This window comes from Marmota monax, unplaced genomic scaffold (genome assembly GCF_021218885.2).
Source record: "Marmota monax isolate L192 unplaced genomic scaffold, Marmota_monax_Labrador192_F-V1.1 WCK01_AAM20220418_F8-fsc00038, whole genome shotgun sequence".
NCBI classification, from domain to species: Eukaryota; Metazoa; Chordata; class Mammalia; order Rodentia; family Sciuridae; genus Marmota; species Marmota monax.
In genome coordinates, this window is record NW_026692498.1 from 2,948,015 (window position 1) to 2,963,766 (window position 15,752).

Below are 15,752 nucleotides of genomic sequence, written 5' to 3' on the forward strand. Positions count from 1 at the left end.
CTCCCTGCAGGCCCCCTCCCCACTTGGCCGTGGGTGCTTCCCCGTCACTCTCCTGCTCCCGGGCACAGGCAGGTGCCCAGCCGCGCACCCCCATAGGAAGGCCGTGGCGAACGCGATTTCACAGGACACGACGTCAGACGAGGCCGCTCTGCCCACGGTGGAGCAAGACCAGAACGAGACCACGCTGTCTGCACGTGGAGTGCCCCTGGGACCCGGGTCAAGCATGGGGTCTACCAAGGCGGCAGGTCCCTGGAAGGGGCGACACTGGCCTTGCACTTAGTGGTTCCTGAGAGGGTCTGGGGGGACAAGCAGGCCTGGCCCCTCCGTGCTCTCTCTCTTCCTGACTCTGCATGTGATCCCCCATGAGGCCATCCACCAGGTGACACCGTCACAAGGGCCCTCAGCAAAGGCCAAATCACGGCTGCCCAATTCCAGATTGCCAGTCTCCAAACTATGAACTAAATAAAGTTCTTTTCTCTCTAAAGCACCCAACCTCAGGTGTTTTGTTATAGCAACAGGGAAGGGCCAATCAGAGACACTGTCCTGAACAGCAACGAGGACCCCGATCCCTTTGCCTGCTACGCCAGGGGCTACGCTACCTACCACAGCCTCAGCCTTGCTACTTTCTTTCCACCTGGACGGGAATGGCTGTAGAGGTCCCGTCCTGACAGCACCCGGTCCTCAGCAAAGCTTGGCTTCTTCAACCCACCCCCATTGCCCATTCCAGGCCTGGATCCTGTGCGTCCTTCCTCTGGGCTCCCACTTACTGAGGCACACCACCATGCCCACGGCATCTCGCTGTGGCAATTCAAGCAGTCCAGCTCTGTCCTCCATAGGAGCACTCCTGTGGGTGCTGACAGTGCTCCTGCTTGGGCTCCTGCACTCATGGCCCCTGTGCCTGGAATGCCACTCTCCCTCTTGTTATTCAGGTCTTCAAAGAAACCCCATGACCACCCACCCTCCAAGGCACTCTCTACCCCATTATAAGCCTTGTTCCCATTTACTCTCCTGAGTCCTCCGTGGCTGTGTGAGTTAGTCAGTTTCCTGTTACTATGACAAACACCTAGGATAATCAACTTGTAAAGAAATAAGGTTTATTTGGGTTCACAGTTTGGGAGATTTTGCCCTTGTTGGCCCTGCTGCTTTTGGACCTGTGACGAGGGGGTACGCCATGGCAGAAGTGCGTGGTTGATCCAGCTGCTCACAGGAAGCGAAAGAGAAAGAGATGGATCCCACCATCCCCTTTGGGGACACTCCCCGCAATGACCTAAAGTCCTCCCTCTGGGCCCCACCTGATAGGAATTCTCCCACCTCCAAAAAGCACCAAGCTGGGGGCCAAGCCTTCAGCACCTGGGCTTTGGGGACACCCCAGTCCTAACCACAGCAGTGGGTTTGTGGCCCGTTTCCGGCTGCCATGAACTTGGGCTGCGGGGCAGCCCAGGGCCACCTGGCCCGTGACCGTCTCCCCAGGGCAGGGAAGCGGCCGGAGTGGCACGTCCAGGTACACACAGAGCCCTCATCCTGCTCATCACCCAGCGGATGTTGAGGGTCCCTCCAGAGCCCCTGTCCTCTCACACGGTGCCTTCCAGCCCGGGCTGCTCCTTGGGGGCAGGAAACTCTGCCGCGTCCCTAGGTCCACACACCAGCAGGGCCGGCCGGGAGGGAGGGCCTCTCAGGAGAGGGAGTGTCCCCCCAGGGAAGGAGCACGGCGGACCCGTCCTGGACCCTGCGGGTCTCTCCACCCCCACCCACCTGGCACTGCCCCCTGCCGCAGGGAGGAGGGCGGCTCTCACCTCCCCAGGCCCCTCCGGGGCCTGCTCCACGTAGGTGGTCCCCCTGTGGGGCTCCCCGGGGCTCTCAGACTGGTCGCTGCCACTCCCGTTGGTCTTGCGGCTGGGGTCCTGGGTCTCTGCCCCCGAGTCCTCGGCGTTCTCTGACTTGTCCGAGAAGGCATCCTGCTCCAGGGGGCTCCCCAGGGACGGGCCACTCAGCCTGGATGGGGTGCAGGGTGGCGCCTGGTCACAGGCCAGCCCCAGCCTGCACACCCCTCCGCGTGCGGCCTCATGCACACTCCTGCGACGGCCTCCACCCCGCTCCCCGCTGGACCCCGGAGCCCCCATCCCACAATGAAGGGGCTGAGCCTCTGGGGACCAGCAGGGACAGGGCCTCCCCCTCCGTGGACTCCATGTGCCGTGGGAGGTCTGCTTCCTCCCCTGCCCCCTCCTAGGGGACCCCGCCAACCCCTGCCCGCCCCACCCTGCTCACGGGAACAGGTCCTGGTCTGGGTGGACGGCGGCTGAGCCCGGCAGTCCGGACAGCGAGGATGGCGACGCGTCGGGCGAGGACCCCGGCTCGCTGTTGTGGCCCTGCTTGCAGGCGCTCAGCCGTAGCAGGCTGGAGCAACGCAGGGCCAGCTCCAGGGCGTCCAGCCAGCAGCGCCCTGGGGACACAGTGGGCCGCTGCCCTCACCAAGGGGTCCAGCCTGCTCCCCTCTGGGAACCTCCCGTGGCCCCCCGACCCCCACCAGGAGACCACCTTCCTCCCATCCCTCTGTCCTGCCTCCCACAGGGACCTCGGTCTGGGGCCTGTGGTGGGGGACGGAGGGGACGGACACCAGGAGTCCATGTGGCCCTGGGCCTTCTGAGTAGGCCTCAAGGAGCTCTTCGGAGAACCTCAACGGCCGTGCCCTTCCGTGCACTCATGTCGCAGGCAGGGGCTAAGGCCAGGATGGGAGGGACCCAGGTGACGGCCCAGAGCTGGCCTTGTGCCCAGAGGGTCCATCTGCAGGTGTGCCCGGGTGGAGTGGGATGAGGGCCCCCGCCAGGAGCTGCAGGTCCGGGTGCCCTGGGGCTCCTGCTGGTGGGAACATGGGCAGGAGGGTGGAGGTGGGCAGGACCTTGCTGTGGAGGACCACTGCCCAGGCCACAGGGACGAAGCTGTGCACAGCAGAGGGTGGGAAGGGGCTCTTGCTCATTGTCTGCTGCCTTCCTGGCAGAGGGTGGCTCAGATCCCCAAGTGTTAACATCTCTGGGACATGCGTCCACCCAGGTGGCACCCGGTGTCCTGGTGTGAACACTGAGAGCGGCCCTTCCGCTCACAAGAGCATCTGGGGTGGCCTATAAATGACGGCTCCAAGCACCGTGACAATCGGGGGCCCGTGGGACCAGGCGGGGTGGGGAGTGGTCACTCTGGAGGGACCTGGCATTGCTCTTGGAGACTCGTTCCCTGACTGATGCTCATGGACCCTGCTCGGGCCGGGCATCCCTGGGGCCAGTCTGGGAAACTCAGGGGAGGGACCCACCAGGATGGTGGCTCCTGGTTCTCTGGAGCTGCTCTTCTTGCCAGGGGACATCTGGGGTGCTTCTGGGGTTCACTGCAGGCTGGGTTGGAACAGAGCCCCCCCAGCCTGGTGAGCAATCATGGAGCAGGCCTGGGGTGGGGGGAGGGGGTGCATTGGACAAGAGCGGGGGAGGTCCCAGCCGCCGACTCGGGGCGGGGCCTGAACACGCCTTCAGGGCTGCCACCGGGGACTCGATACCCCAGACGCGATGCCCACACAAGGCCTCCTCTGGCTCCTCCAGAAGGCCACCCTAACACCCACAGGGGCTGGGGACACTCCTCCTCCCCATTGTGGCCCCTCTGCCAATCAGGGCCTTGGCACCGTCTTCCCTGGTCTCCTTGTCTGATGGCTCACTGCCCACCTCCCCATCAGAGCTGCAGGTGCATGAGGCACAGGCTACCCTGTCCACCCCAGGGCCCAGGTGGGATCCCACAATGATCTCATACTGAAGGGACTTGGGACAGCTGGGGAACGTAGATGTGGCACTGACCACCAGGGGGCGATGTGGCACTGGCGTGGAGGACACTGCCCACAGTCAAGACTGAGGGGCTGGACCCAGAGGGCTATGGCTTCTAGGCTGTGGCTGCAGGGGCCAGCCCTGAGGGCGAAGATGGGTGGCCACCCCCATCAGAGGGTGGTCACTGCAGGAAATAATCACTAGTTCGGGGCACCTGAAGGAGACGGTGTGGAGTCGGGAGCTCACACGCCTGTCTGGGCTCAGGCGCTGTCTTGCCGGGGGCTGCCTGTGCGACGTGGAAGATGACAGTAGGACCTACGGTCCATGTTGCCCTCAGGGTGTGGAGCTTAGTGACTGCCATGTGCTCTAATGAGGTCCCTGGAGTCTCATAACATTGAGGTGACAAGTATGAGTCACACTGTACCCATGGGGACACTGAGGCTCGGAGAGGTACCACGTGAGCCAGGCCTGTCTGGTGCCAAGCCTGGGCCTGCCCCATGACTTCGCCTCTTGTTGGGGGATAGTGGAGGCCTGAACCGTGTTCACCTACACCTGGCTTACACCCGACAAGGGCCCCTCCTCGGGCAGGCACCCAGGAGACAGGCAGAGGGGACTCACCGTCCGACTCCGAGGCGGCCCTGAAGATCAGGTAGCTGCTGGGGAGGGGCTGTGTGATGGAGCCCACACTCTCACCTTTGGGGCCCTGGAGAGGCAGAGACCTGCAGGGTCAGGCATCTGGCCAGGAAGACCTGGCAGGCAGCGAGAGAGACGGATGGGCGGGGATTCTCGCCCTCGCTCTCCAGCTGTGAGCTTCCTGAGTTAGGGTCAGAATCCTGCAAAACCAGGATGCCCAGCTGAATCCGAATCTCAGAGAAATAATGAAGAGCTTTGAAGAGCTCTGTAGGGTAAGTCCAGCCCACGGAACATGTGGGATGTTCTTATTAAGACGGTTTCAATGTACGATATTTTGACTTTATGGTAGTGGGCAAGCATGCTCATATAGCCACTGTGTCCCACACTCAGAACGGTAGTTAACCCACGGGACACTCAGCAGGCTGGGTGCTGGGGTGTCTCCCCCAACGGTAGGCTGCTGCGTGTTCTGAGCGCAGGCAGGTGAGCTGAGCCATGGTGACTGGGAGTCCGCTGTGTTAAGCACAGTGTAAACCTGCGGCGTTTCCAACTTACGATGGGTCATCTGGGTGTGACCTCATCCCAAGTTGAGGAGTCTTCACTAAAAACTGGTTCCTCCAAAATGCAAACACTACTGGGCGTTCTGGGTTTCCCCAGGCAGCCTGGCCCTGCTGATCCTGGGTTGGGCAGCCCCGTTACGAGGCTGAGGTCTGGGCTGGAGGGGTCTTCACGCTGCTCTGTTACCACTCCCCGAGGCCACCAAGGGTTCTGCGGGGAAGGCCATGGCCATATCTGGTCCCCCAGCCCTGCATGCGGCTCAGAGAAGTTATGAGATCTGCTGGAGGCCTCTGTAGCTGGCCGTGGTGTCCCACTGTGGCCCCGGGAGGCGCCTCCTGACCCTATGGTGCCACTCTCCCCTGGCCAGGGTGTCCCCTCCCGCCCAGCAGTACCTTCACGGCCCACACTGACTGGTCCAGTGGGTGGAAGAGCTTGAAGCAGAAGCCGTCCTTCTTGGAGGGGCGCTCGATGAGCTCACAGCAGTGCAGCAGCACGGTGCCCACCCACTGGCCCACCTTGGGCGTCTTGTAGATGAGCAGCACCCCAGGCTTCAGCACGCACCACAGCTTGGTCCAGCTCTTCAGGGTCCCTCGGATCTGTAAGGAGGGGCTCTGTGGTCACTTCTGCCCACTGAGGCTGCCCCCCCTGGGCATCTCGGTGGCTTCATGGGGGCTGTCTGCGTGTTCTGAGCGCAGGGCTGGCCCCCACTCCTGGGGGTGCCCACCACGTGCCCTGGCAGGGCTGGGGCAGCACGGCTGAAGCTGGGCATGAAGCTGCCGGAGCCCTGGGACTCAGAGCAGAGCTCAGGTTGCCCTGGGGTGTGGCAGGTCCCCTCCAGTTTCTCAAAGGGGAACTTAAGTGATGGCAGACTCAAAGAAATCTAGAGAAACCCGGGACAGATTCGCTGGTGAGGTTCATGGAGGTCAAGTTCAAGGACAAGGAGGTCCCAGGGTCTTGGGGGAACTAGCAGATTGGTGACTTGGAATTCTGAGCTTGGTAACCCAGTTGTCTTCTCTTTTCTCTTTCTAACTCGGCCTTCGCACCACATCTCCTGGAGAGCGGTGATTTGGATCACGTCTGACTCTCGTGGCCGGGTAGCCCTGGGAACTGCTTGTGCAGGGGTGCAGGTCACGATGGCTCAGTTGCTAGGGTGATGCCGGCCTAAGGACACTCTGTACAAAGCCTTAGAGTGATCAGTCGAGGCCTTGAGTTCAGACACCAACCCCCAGGAACAGAGGATTCTGAGCCTAACAAGATGACCCTAATGTCCGCCTGTCCTGCGTCCTTCAGTGGGCCTGCTTGGCTGAAACCTTCCCACAACCTTCTGATGAGCTGGCTCGGGGTCAGTCAGACTCGGTCAGAGCCTGGCCGCCACCTGGCCCCGCTGTTCCCTCTATGCGTGTCTGTCTGTTCTTCACCCAGTCGCCCCTGATTTCTGAATTAACGGCTGGTCGGGGCAATACCTAGCTTCCATCCTGCCTGTGGGTGGGCGCGGCACACCTGTCTCCCTTGCTCCCAGGGGCTGCATGGGGTCTCTGACCCTCACTGTGTGGAGAGGGAAGTGCAGGCTCAGGGCTGAGTGCCCTGGGGAGGTCTGAGCCCGGGCGCTCTCCTGGGAGGCCAGGGTGATGGTCCCTCCCCAGGACTCTGAGGCCTCGGCCAGCAGACCAGGGCCCCCCCTCTGTCGGGTGCCATGGAGAGAGTGCGGATGGAGCAGGCTGGAGTAGGGGCCTGGCCCAGTGACTGGTGTCCTCACAGGAAGAGGGGCAGACACAGAGGGTCGGCCTGTGAACACGGAGGCAGGGAGTAGGCTGATGTGGTCACAAGTCGAGGACGCTTGGAGCTAGAAGGAGCAGGAAGGACCCTCCCCCAGGACCCGGAGGGCCTGGCGGGCACCTTGATTTTGGACTTTTTCTTTCAGAACTGTGAGGAAATAGATTTCTATTGCTTTAAACCAGATGTGGCAGCCCCAGGACACCACACATGCTGACGGTCTCCCGAGTGGCCACAGCCTTCCCACCACCCCCGCGAGCTCCCGCTGGGCCGCCCACCTTGAGGCTGTCGGCCATGATGACCACGCTGGGGTCTGTGAGGGCACTGAACAGCTGCTTCGTCGCCCGCTTCTTCTCCTTTCGGTAGGTCTCCTTCTGCGCCTGAGCCGGGAGCACCAGTGGGCGGTCACGGGGGATGGTCCCCTGCTGGCCAGTTCTTCCCACTGTCCAGTCTGGGGCCAGGAGAAGGCCACGCAGAAAAAGGAGAGCAGGTCGGGCATGGGGTGGTGGGGTGCAGGTGCTCCTCCCCTCAGCAGACGGGGAGCCTCTCCCAGCCTCGGGGGCCTCCCTTTGAAGGGCCAGCTGAGAGGCCTCGCCCCTCCCAGGGCCCGGGCCCACCTTGAGGGTCTCTTTCCTGGAGGCCCTGGATGTCGGGGACACACACTCCTTGTCAGACCCATTGCACAGTCTGTTCTCTGCCTGAAAGAGAGACACTTGGGAGTGGGGGGGCTTTGGGGTGCAGCTGTGGAGGGCTGGGGTGGGCAGGGGCAGGACACAGAGGTTGGAGAAAAGTGCTTCCTGCCCCCACGGCCCAGCACCCTCCATCTGGCCCGCCAGCACTTCTGGGGGTCCGTGGGAGGTAGAACAAGCTGACCCTGGTGAGCCCTTCCCGGGCACCTGCGCTGAATTCACGGCAAGGAGGAGATGGGATCCACCACCTGGGCACACGCGGGGACATGGGGGCCAGTCAGAGGCTGAAGAAACACCCGGGCCATCAGGGGCAGGTTTTGGGGAAGGGGCAGCCAGGAGACCCCTGAGCCAGATGGCCAGGCGCCAAGGGTGGGGTTTGCAGAGGGGAGTGTGGTGGCAGCTGTGAGCTGGGGGACAAGCTCTCGGGCTCATCCATCCACAGGAAGAGCAGCCCCTTTCCTGTCCCCGTGGTGCACAGGACATCTGCTCCTCGGCCATTGCCATGGCCCTTCCTCTGGTCAGGGCTGACATGTGCAGGGCGGCCATGCCCATTCTCTGGAAGCTGCTGTGTGGAGGGCCAACGCCCAGGTCTTGCCCATGGCCACAGGCGGGGCCCAGCCCAGGCCACAGCTGGCTTGCTGGCCGAGAGCAGCAATCCCGATCTTGGGGCTGGAAGGGGCCATAGTCCCTCTGCAGATAGGGAAGCTGAGGTCTGGTAGGGAAGGTGGACGCAGGCTTGGGAAAGGCTGACTCCTACCTGTCACCTGTCACTGTGCACCTGCACGAGAACAGGTTCCACAACTGCAAGTGGTTAAGAAAAAAACCAAATGAATATTATTTTGTGAGACATGAAAGTTCCCTGAAATTCAAACTTCATGTCCACAGTTTTCCTGGCCCACAGCCAGGTCACGCAGCTCCACGCCCGCGGCGGCCTCCTGGACAGCAGTGTGGAGTGCTGCAGTAGGACCCCAAGCAGGGAAGCCCGAGAGCCCCGCTGTCCATCTTTCTAGGAGAACCTGCTGCCCTGCTGGGTGCCTGGGGGTGCTAGGGAGCACCCTCTGGAGCTTCTAGGGCAAGCGAATTGTCCACTGTGGAGAGAGTCTCCATTCAGGCAGGAAGGGTGGGCCCTCGCCCTGGCCTGCTCAGAATAGCAGGGAGATGGAGCAGGTCACAGGGTACAGAGCGGAGGCTTTGTCCACTCAGACATGCCAGGCCCCAGTCCGCTGCTCTGTCTGTGCCATTGTCTCCCTTGTCTGTGATGGGTATGTCCAAATGTCCCCAGCAGATGCTGAAACTGGATAGTACCAAAGACTGCGTGTGCTGTGTTTCCCTCTACATCTGTACCCATGATAATGTTTAACTTAGGAGTCAGGCACAGTAAGAGACTAACAATCTCTAAAAATAAATCAGAACCCTTATAATAACATACTGGAATGAAAGTTATGTGAATGTGGCCTCTCTGTGTCAGATAACAGCTACTAAGTGACTGACGGGCAGGTAGTATATACAGCATGGATACACTGGCCAAAGAATGATTTACATGCCAGGCAGGATGGAGCAGGATGGTGGGAGATTTTGTCACTGTACTCAGAAGACTGCAAAGTTAAAACAAATGAATTGTTTATTTCTAGAATTTGCCATTTAGTATTTTTAGATTATAGTTGATCATGGGTAACTGAAAACATGGAAAACAAACTAATCTCCAAACCTAATCTCCACCGACCCACGAGGCAGGACCCATTTCATCCCACTTGGTGGACAGGAAGCCAAGAAGGGGGAGGTGAGGCAGCACCCAAGCCTGGGGGGCCAGTAAGGGACGGGGTGGACTTGAATCGTCCAATGGCCACCTGGACAGCACTGTGCCAGGCTTGCCTTAGGCACTGGGTTTAGGAACACTATGATTGTTTGGCTCTTTGAGAGAGGGGCAGCCACCCACACGTGGACGAGGCTGCCAGGGCAGGGGGTGGAGAGGGGTGGGGTGCCCGGCTTTGTGACCATGAGTGTTAAATACAGCAGCTCAGGCCGCTGTTATTATCTGTGTTCTGCAGAGGAGGAGACTGGCACAGAGAGATTCAGAAACCTGCCCAAGGTCACAGTTGAGAAGGGCCCAGCTGGGATTGAACCCCAGCAGTCTTACTCCAGGGCTGCACCCACTTAGCCAAGAGAACATTCCAGATCATGGGAGAAAGGGAGGCAGGAGGGGTTCCTGGGGGCTCTGCCCTGGAAGCAGCGTTTGAGTTAAGGATGTATGCAGACCTTGGCCAGGTGACAGGCCTCTGGAGGGCCCAGGCTGATGGACGAGAGCCTGTTTCTGCTCCGAGGAGTCTTCTGAGCCAGGTCTGGGCGTGGTGCCCTCGGCTGACTTAGCACATGTTGTTCCCCACCTGGGGATGCCCTTCCCTGTTGCCCCTGAGTCACCTGCACACAGGACCTCAGCTCTAAGTGACCTGCTGGCATCAGCTCCTGGTGACACATAGTGCCCCAAACCTGCCCAGGATGTTGGCAGCTTCGTCACGTGGCCATTTCTGTGGTCAGTTGTTTTTGTCCAGAGTGCCCACCGCGGGGACAGTTGCATCTCACAGTGGCTCAGCACTGGCAGCTGGGGGCTCAGCAAGTCCCCAAATAAAGGAATGAATGCTGATTGGTTTAAATTAGAACCGATGATCTATGACCTGTTGACACTCCCCTGCCACCCAGCTTTCTATCACGGGGCTGAAGGCAGTTGTGCTCGGTTTAGGCAATGGGAAGGGGGAGGGCAGGGGTGGCGCTGCCCCACCTCCCTGCCGGGCAAAGGGACTCAGGCTGTGCTGCAGCTCCTGCTGAGCTCTGCAGAGAGGGATGCCCACTCCTCCTTATTGTGGGCTGTGCTGGGCACCCTGACCTCAGGCCAGGGCCCTTTGGTCACTCCGTGTGCCACTGACAGTCAGGCCTGGTGCAATAACAGGGCGCCCTGAGAAAGGAGAAATGCTACTCAGAACCAGGAACCTCATAGTCCGGATGGAACCTTGCAACCTACAAAAGCGACTTAAATTACAATTTAGAACAATGCACAGCGCGGGGCCTCGGGTCAGAGTGCATCAAAAGCTCTCGACCCTACAGCCAAAAGACAAACAACCCCATCAAAAGACAGGCGGAGGACTAGCAGAGACCTTCCTCCAAAGAGCATGCGCAAGCTGGTCAATGAGCCCAGAGACACCGGGCATCAGGATGCCCCAGGGAACGCAACCCGGACACAACGAGACACCACTGGGCACCTCACCAGGATGCCATCAAGTGTGTTTTAAGGAAACAGAATAGAAAATCTGAAGTGTTGGCTGGTGAGCGTGGGAGGGTGGCCCTGCATACTGCTGGAGGGGGCAGTGCACCTGTCCCTCGAAAGTTAAGGCTGGGGTTCTTAGAATTCATACTGCTACAGAGTTCCTCGTGACCCAGCAATTCCACTCTTAGTTCGCACTCCAAAGCATTGAGACTGGTACTCACAGAATACCTGGCCACGTACGTCACTAGCAGCTCCGCGCATTACGGCTAACAAGAGGAAGCAACCCAGTGCCCATCGCCTGAGGGCAGACAGGCGGAGCGCCCATCCTACAGGGCACTTGAAAAGGAAGGGCATCCGGACAGCTGCACCACCTGGGCAGCCTGCAGCATGAGGGAAGCACCAGCCACAGAGGCCGCACCGCAGGGCCCACTTCCACGAGGCCCAAGGACCGTCCCATCCACGTCAGGGAGGAGGAGAGGGCAGGGGCTGCGGGTGGGACTCAGCGTCGAATGGGCAGAGTCCCAGTTTGGGGAGATGAGCAAGTTCTAGCGGTGGAGTGGTGACAACTGCACGGCAGGGGAGTGTGCCTGCGCCCCTGGACTGTGCACCGAGACTTGGTTGTGAGGGGAAATCTTACGCCATGTCTCCTTTGCCACTGATCAAAGTTTTGAATAGCCAAGAAACACCAGTGAGCGCACGGCCACGTGTCAGGGGCGGGCGGGCGTGGGCTCAGGGAGAGTGCAGGTTGGCCTGCTGTTCCCAGGCTGACACAGGGGCCCACCGGGACATCATTAACCGCAGTGTGACAGGCGAGAAGGGGCTCCCAGAGGAGCCAGGCCCTCACTGAAGGTCACACCAGTCCCTGAGGCCAGCACAGGTGAAGGACGGTCTCTGACTCCATGGCCCAACCCATCGTCAGGACCAAGAACCGCCGGAGCTCCTTGAGCCCTTTGGGAGAAGGAGGGGTGTGCTGGCACCAGTCCCCTCTGCCCCTGGACAGAGGTCCTGCCAGCTAGAGCTTGCAGGGAGCATGCGTGGACGCCTCTGGTACTCATGCCCGCAGAGAGAAGGGCCAGGCTGGGGCCCTGCATGCACCTCACACGCGGCACAGAGGGGCTCGGCCACCTCTCACGGGCATTTTCTGGAACCCCGGCAGCTCACATCCCTTCTCAGGCAGCGTGTGTTATGCCAAGAAGGTGGCATGACCAAGAAGGAGGCATGAACAAGAAGGTGGCGTGACCAAGAAGGTGGCGTGAACAAGAAGGAGGCGTGACCAAGAGCTGTGCAGCCTGGGATTTGCGTCCCATTCCCTGGCCTGGACAGGGGTTGGCAGGCTCAGCCAGCACCCTGCTGTCCCTGAGCAGGCGCCCTACCCTGGGTCCTCCCACTGCTGGGCTCTTACCGGTGGCACCTTGGCGGTAGAGCCCAAGGTGGGGGGCTCTTCATCTCTTGGCAGTGACAGGCCATTAGGCTCCATGTCCTTCCCTGCAAAGGAGCAGAGGGTGAGGAGGGGAACGGGGGCCAGGCTCCCAGGGGTGCAGGGGGACCCCGGCCGGCTGGGAGGGGCAGGGAGCCAGCTGAGGTAGCGTGGCTGCAGGACTCTGCTCCAGGGGTGCAGGGAATCCAGCAGGTGTCCGCCCCGGGAGGACCAGGGGTTCTGATCTGGCCTCTGTGACCACAGGGAGGAAGCGGGGAGGGGCTGGCGGAACCCGGGGCCCTGGGCCTGGTGTGGTGGTGACTTCGGGTCTCTGTGGCCCTCAGTCCTCAGGGGAACAGCACGGTATCCAGGCTCACAGGAAGGCTGGGTCCAGGGTGCTGGCCATGTGTCCCTCTGAAGGATGCCACTGGCCCCAGTGCTGGAACTGAGGGAGGTGGTGGGACAGCGTCCTGGGTCCCTGTGCAGCTGGGCTGAGGGGGAGGAGGAGGCCCTTGGGTCTGGGTTGGCCCTGGGGAGGTGGCCCAGCCCTGGCTCCCTGCTGTGACACTCTTTCTGAGACCTTGATTACGGGCAGGAGGAAGGCGGGGTGGCTGCAGAGGAGGCCCGAAGCCGTGGGCCTTGGGGCTGGGGTGCGGCTCCTCCTGCCAAAGGCAGCGAGGAGGGGAGTGGAGGGGAGAGGCAGACACCCCCGAACCAGGGAAGCCCAGGACTCTGCAGACCCCTTCCCCGGGGTCCTGGGAAGGGCAGGGTGGGACTGGGAGCCTTTCTCTCCAGAAAACAATGACCCAGGGAAGTGGTTCTGCCCCAACGTCCTGGTGCAGTGCCCACTCAAGGTCGTACAATGTCCCTGTCCCTGAGGATGGCACTCCTGGGGCTTCCGCCCACACAGCACCCATGCCCCGACTGAAGCGGGGTCAGCAGGGGTCCTCTCCGCTTTCAGGGTCCCCTCAGCAGATGCTCCGGACTGCTGCCTTGGGCCACCTGCAGTGTGTGCTGTGTCCTGGGCTGGGAGGACGCAGGGGCTCTTGGAGCACCCAAGAGGGGAGTGCCCCCAGCAGGCCAAGGCTGGCCCTGGCTCCTGCTCCCAGCCTGTCCACGTCACTGCCTTGCCCTGCCTTGCCCCTGGGACCTGTTGCCCCTCTGTTCCTGGGTCCCCCCCAGCCTGGGCCCTGCCCTGCCTGGGCAGTGACTCTGAGGACCAAGTCCCCAGAGACTGACGGCCAGCCGGAGCCTCCCTCCCCGTGCAGGCCAGTGGACATGGCTGCGGTCAGTGCTGGCATCCAGCTCCCTGGCCTCCCCGGGGCTTCCTCAAGGCCCCCCTGCTCTGGGCCTTGGCCTCCCCGTCCCCATCTGTCAGCTGAGAGGGGACGAGGCAGTCCCCAGCCCCAAGGCTCCACACCTCCTCCCTGCCCAGCCACAGAAGGTGGAGGTGGGGTCCATCTGGAGAGTCCTTCCAGGGCAGGCACAGTCAGCTTCTGGCCCCCGGGGCTCCAGAGGGAAGGGCTGGGCTCTCTGGGCTCAGCAGTCACAATGGGGCAGCAGGACTCAGCTGAGACCCCACTGGGTGGGGCCGAGTGGAGGAGCAGGTGGGGCTGGGCTGTGGGGAAGGCAGCAGCAGGGTGCCCGCTCCCTGGTGCGCAGGGCTTCACCCTCAAGCTGCACAGCAGCACAGCAGAACTGAATTGTCCCCTGGCCAGCGCACAGGGCCCTGGCCGCTGGGCATGGGCACCAATGTTGTCCCCATTGTACAGATGAGTAAACTGAGCTCGAGAGACCCAGTAGCTGGCCTGGGGTCAGCCAGCCAGGACAGCAGGGAGGACCCAGGCTGCCTGTCCCCGAAGCCGATGTTTGGGACGAGTGCACCTCCCTGGCCCCAGAAGGCCTCTGGGGGCCCTCTCTGTCTTCAGACCCAAAGGGCTTTGCCTGCCCCCAGAGGTCACACCAGGGAGCCACCTGGCCGGCCAGCTTATGCGCTACAAACCCTTTGTCCCCCCTGGGGTGTGAGCAGAGCGGGCTGCTGCCCTCGACAGCTGCGAGGGCGTGGGGCCTCTGCCACATGCGCCCACAGCTGGCACCTACCTGGGCTGACTGGGCTGAGCTCATTCTCACCGCCCAGGAGCAGGGTCCGCGTGAGCTTCCGGGGGTCGGTCTTGTGCGGGGTGGAGGCCGGCGGACACAGTGAGAAGCGGCGCCGGAGAAAGGCCTCCTCCTTCATGGCGTGGGTGCTGGGGGGCTTCTGGAAGGAAGGGGGGGGGAGGACACGCAGCTGTGACTCGTGCTGATACCAGGGGCAGCGCCAGGGCTGGACGGCCTGGTGCCAGACACCTCTCCTCCTGCCGGGGTGGAGCCAAGTGAGGGGGTGACCCCTCACACTCGGGAACCCCAGGGGGCCGCCCTGAGGAGGATGAGGAGGGCTCGAAGGTGGGCAGGGGTGGGCAGCAGGGAAGGCCACTCGGGCAGATGGCTTTGTCCAAGGCTGGCTCTTCCAGGGCCACTGCTCGTCCCACATGGACAGACGTCTTTGAGAACTCCCAAGCCCCTGGTCTGCAGGACTCTGACCACAGCCAAGTGAACCCAGGTGGGCCATGGACACATGCTGGGCCACCAGACTGGCCCTTTGGTGATGGTACTCTATGGCAGAGAGATGGCCACCCGTCACCCAGGCCAAGAGCTGGTCTCTCCACAGAGAGGACGAGGAAGGCCAGGCCGGGGCGCTGCCGCCGCCTGCAAAGCACTTGAACAGGGAGACGAGGCCCAGTGTGCTCAGAGGTGGCCTCATGGACTCACAGCAGCCCAGGGGGCCACATTCCTGCCTACAGCATGGCTGAAACAATCCCTGGGTCCCAACAGCAGGAGCATTTGTGGGGTCAGGACACCAGGGGCCTCTGCCTGGGCCTCCCCTGCCCTCCAGCGAGTCTGCGCTGGGTTGGTTCAGGAGGGGCTCAGGTCTCGTCTCCTCTGGACCAAGGCCAGCTGTGGGCAAGAAAAGGCAGTGTCCTTCCTGTGCCCTCACAGCCCTGCACCTGAGTAGAGAGAACAACTGGCCAAGGTCATCCCTTCCCAGGCACGTACCATTGACGGCACCAAACCCACAAGTCTCAGCGCAGTTTACAGATGAGGAAACCTCAGCTCTGCAAGTGGAGTGTCGTCCTGCAGTTCCGCCAGGGGCGGCGTTGGCAGGGCGGACACTCAGGCTCCTGCTCCTGCGTCTGTTCACTCCCCAGGAACCCCAGCTGACCCTTTCCCTCCCTGCCCAACTGCATGGGAACAGGACTGCATTCTCTCTGGCTGGCCACAGGCTCTGCTTTCTCCCACGGGCCTGACCCCAGATGCACAAAGCCCTTCCTGCTAGACTTGGGGATCAGGTGGGGCTTCAGGGGTAGGCAGGGTGGCCCAGCATATCACTGGTGCCAGGATTTCTGTCACAGCCTGCTGGACTCACAGCAGCCCAGGTGGCCCCTACCCAGGGGTCAGAGTGAGGGGCTCTGAGGCAGCACCTTCCTAACCCCATCATGTCACCTGGCACCTGGCACAGCCCCTCACCTTTGCCATTTCAGACAGGGAAACTGACTTCAGTGAGAGTAGGGTTTTGGCCCAGGATCACACAG

General features: G+C 61.8%; 1 protein-coding gene across 9 annotated transcripts in view; it reads right to left on the bottom strand.

Annotated features, from left to right (window-relative positions):
* Positions 1-15,752, bottom strand: part of Osbpl5 (oxysterol binding protein like 5) — a 56,330-nt gene that overhangs the window by 13,764 nt on the left and 26,814 nt on the right. For 6 of the 9 annotated variants that reach the window (XM_046444906.2, XM_046444897.2, XM_046444899.2 and 3 more), the window contains 10 exons: positions 14,224-14,380; positions 12,501-12,614; positions 12,109-12,191; positions 7,376-7,456; positions 7,037-7,138; positions 5,378-5,581; positions 4,416-4,500; positions 3,302-3,430; positions 2,266-2,440; positions 1,794-1,992 (listed from right to left, as the gene is read on the bottom strand). In XM_046444906.2, coding sequence (XP_046300862.1) covers positions 1,794-1,992; positions 2,266-2,440; positions 3,302-3,430; positions 4,416-4,500; positions 5,378-5,581; positions 7,037-7,138; positions 7,376-7,456; positions 12,109-12,191; positions 12,501-12,614; positions 14,224-14,380 — 1,329 coding nt within the window. The remainder of the gene's footprint in view (positions 1-1,793; positions 1,993-2,265; positions 2,441-3,301; positions 3,431-4,415; positions 4,501-5,377; positions 5,582-7,036; positions 7,139-7,375; positions 7,457-12,108; positions 12,192-12,500; positions 12,615-14,223; positions 14,381-15,752) is intronic. The other 3 variants (XM_046444904.2, XM_046444905.2, XM_046444907.2) reach the window with 3 other exon arrangements.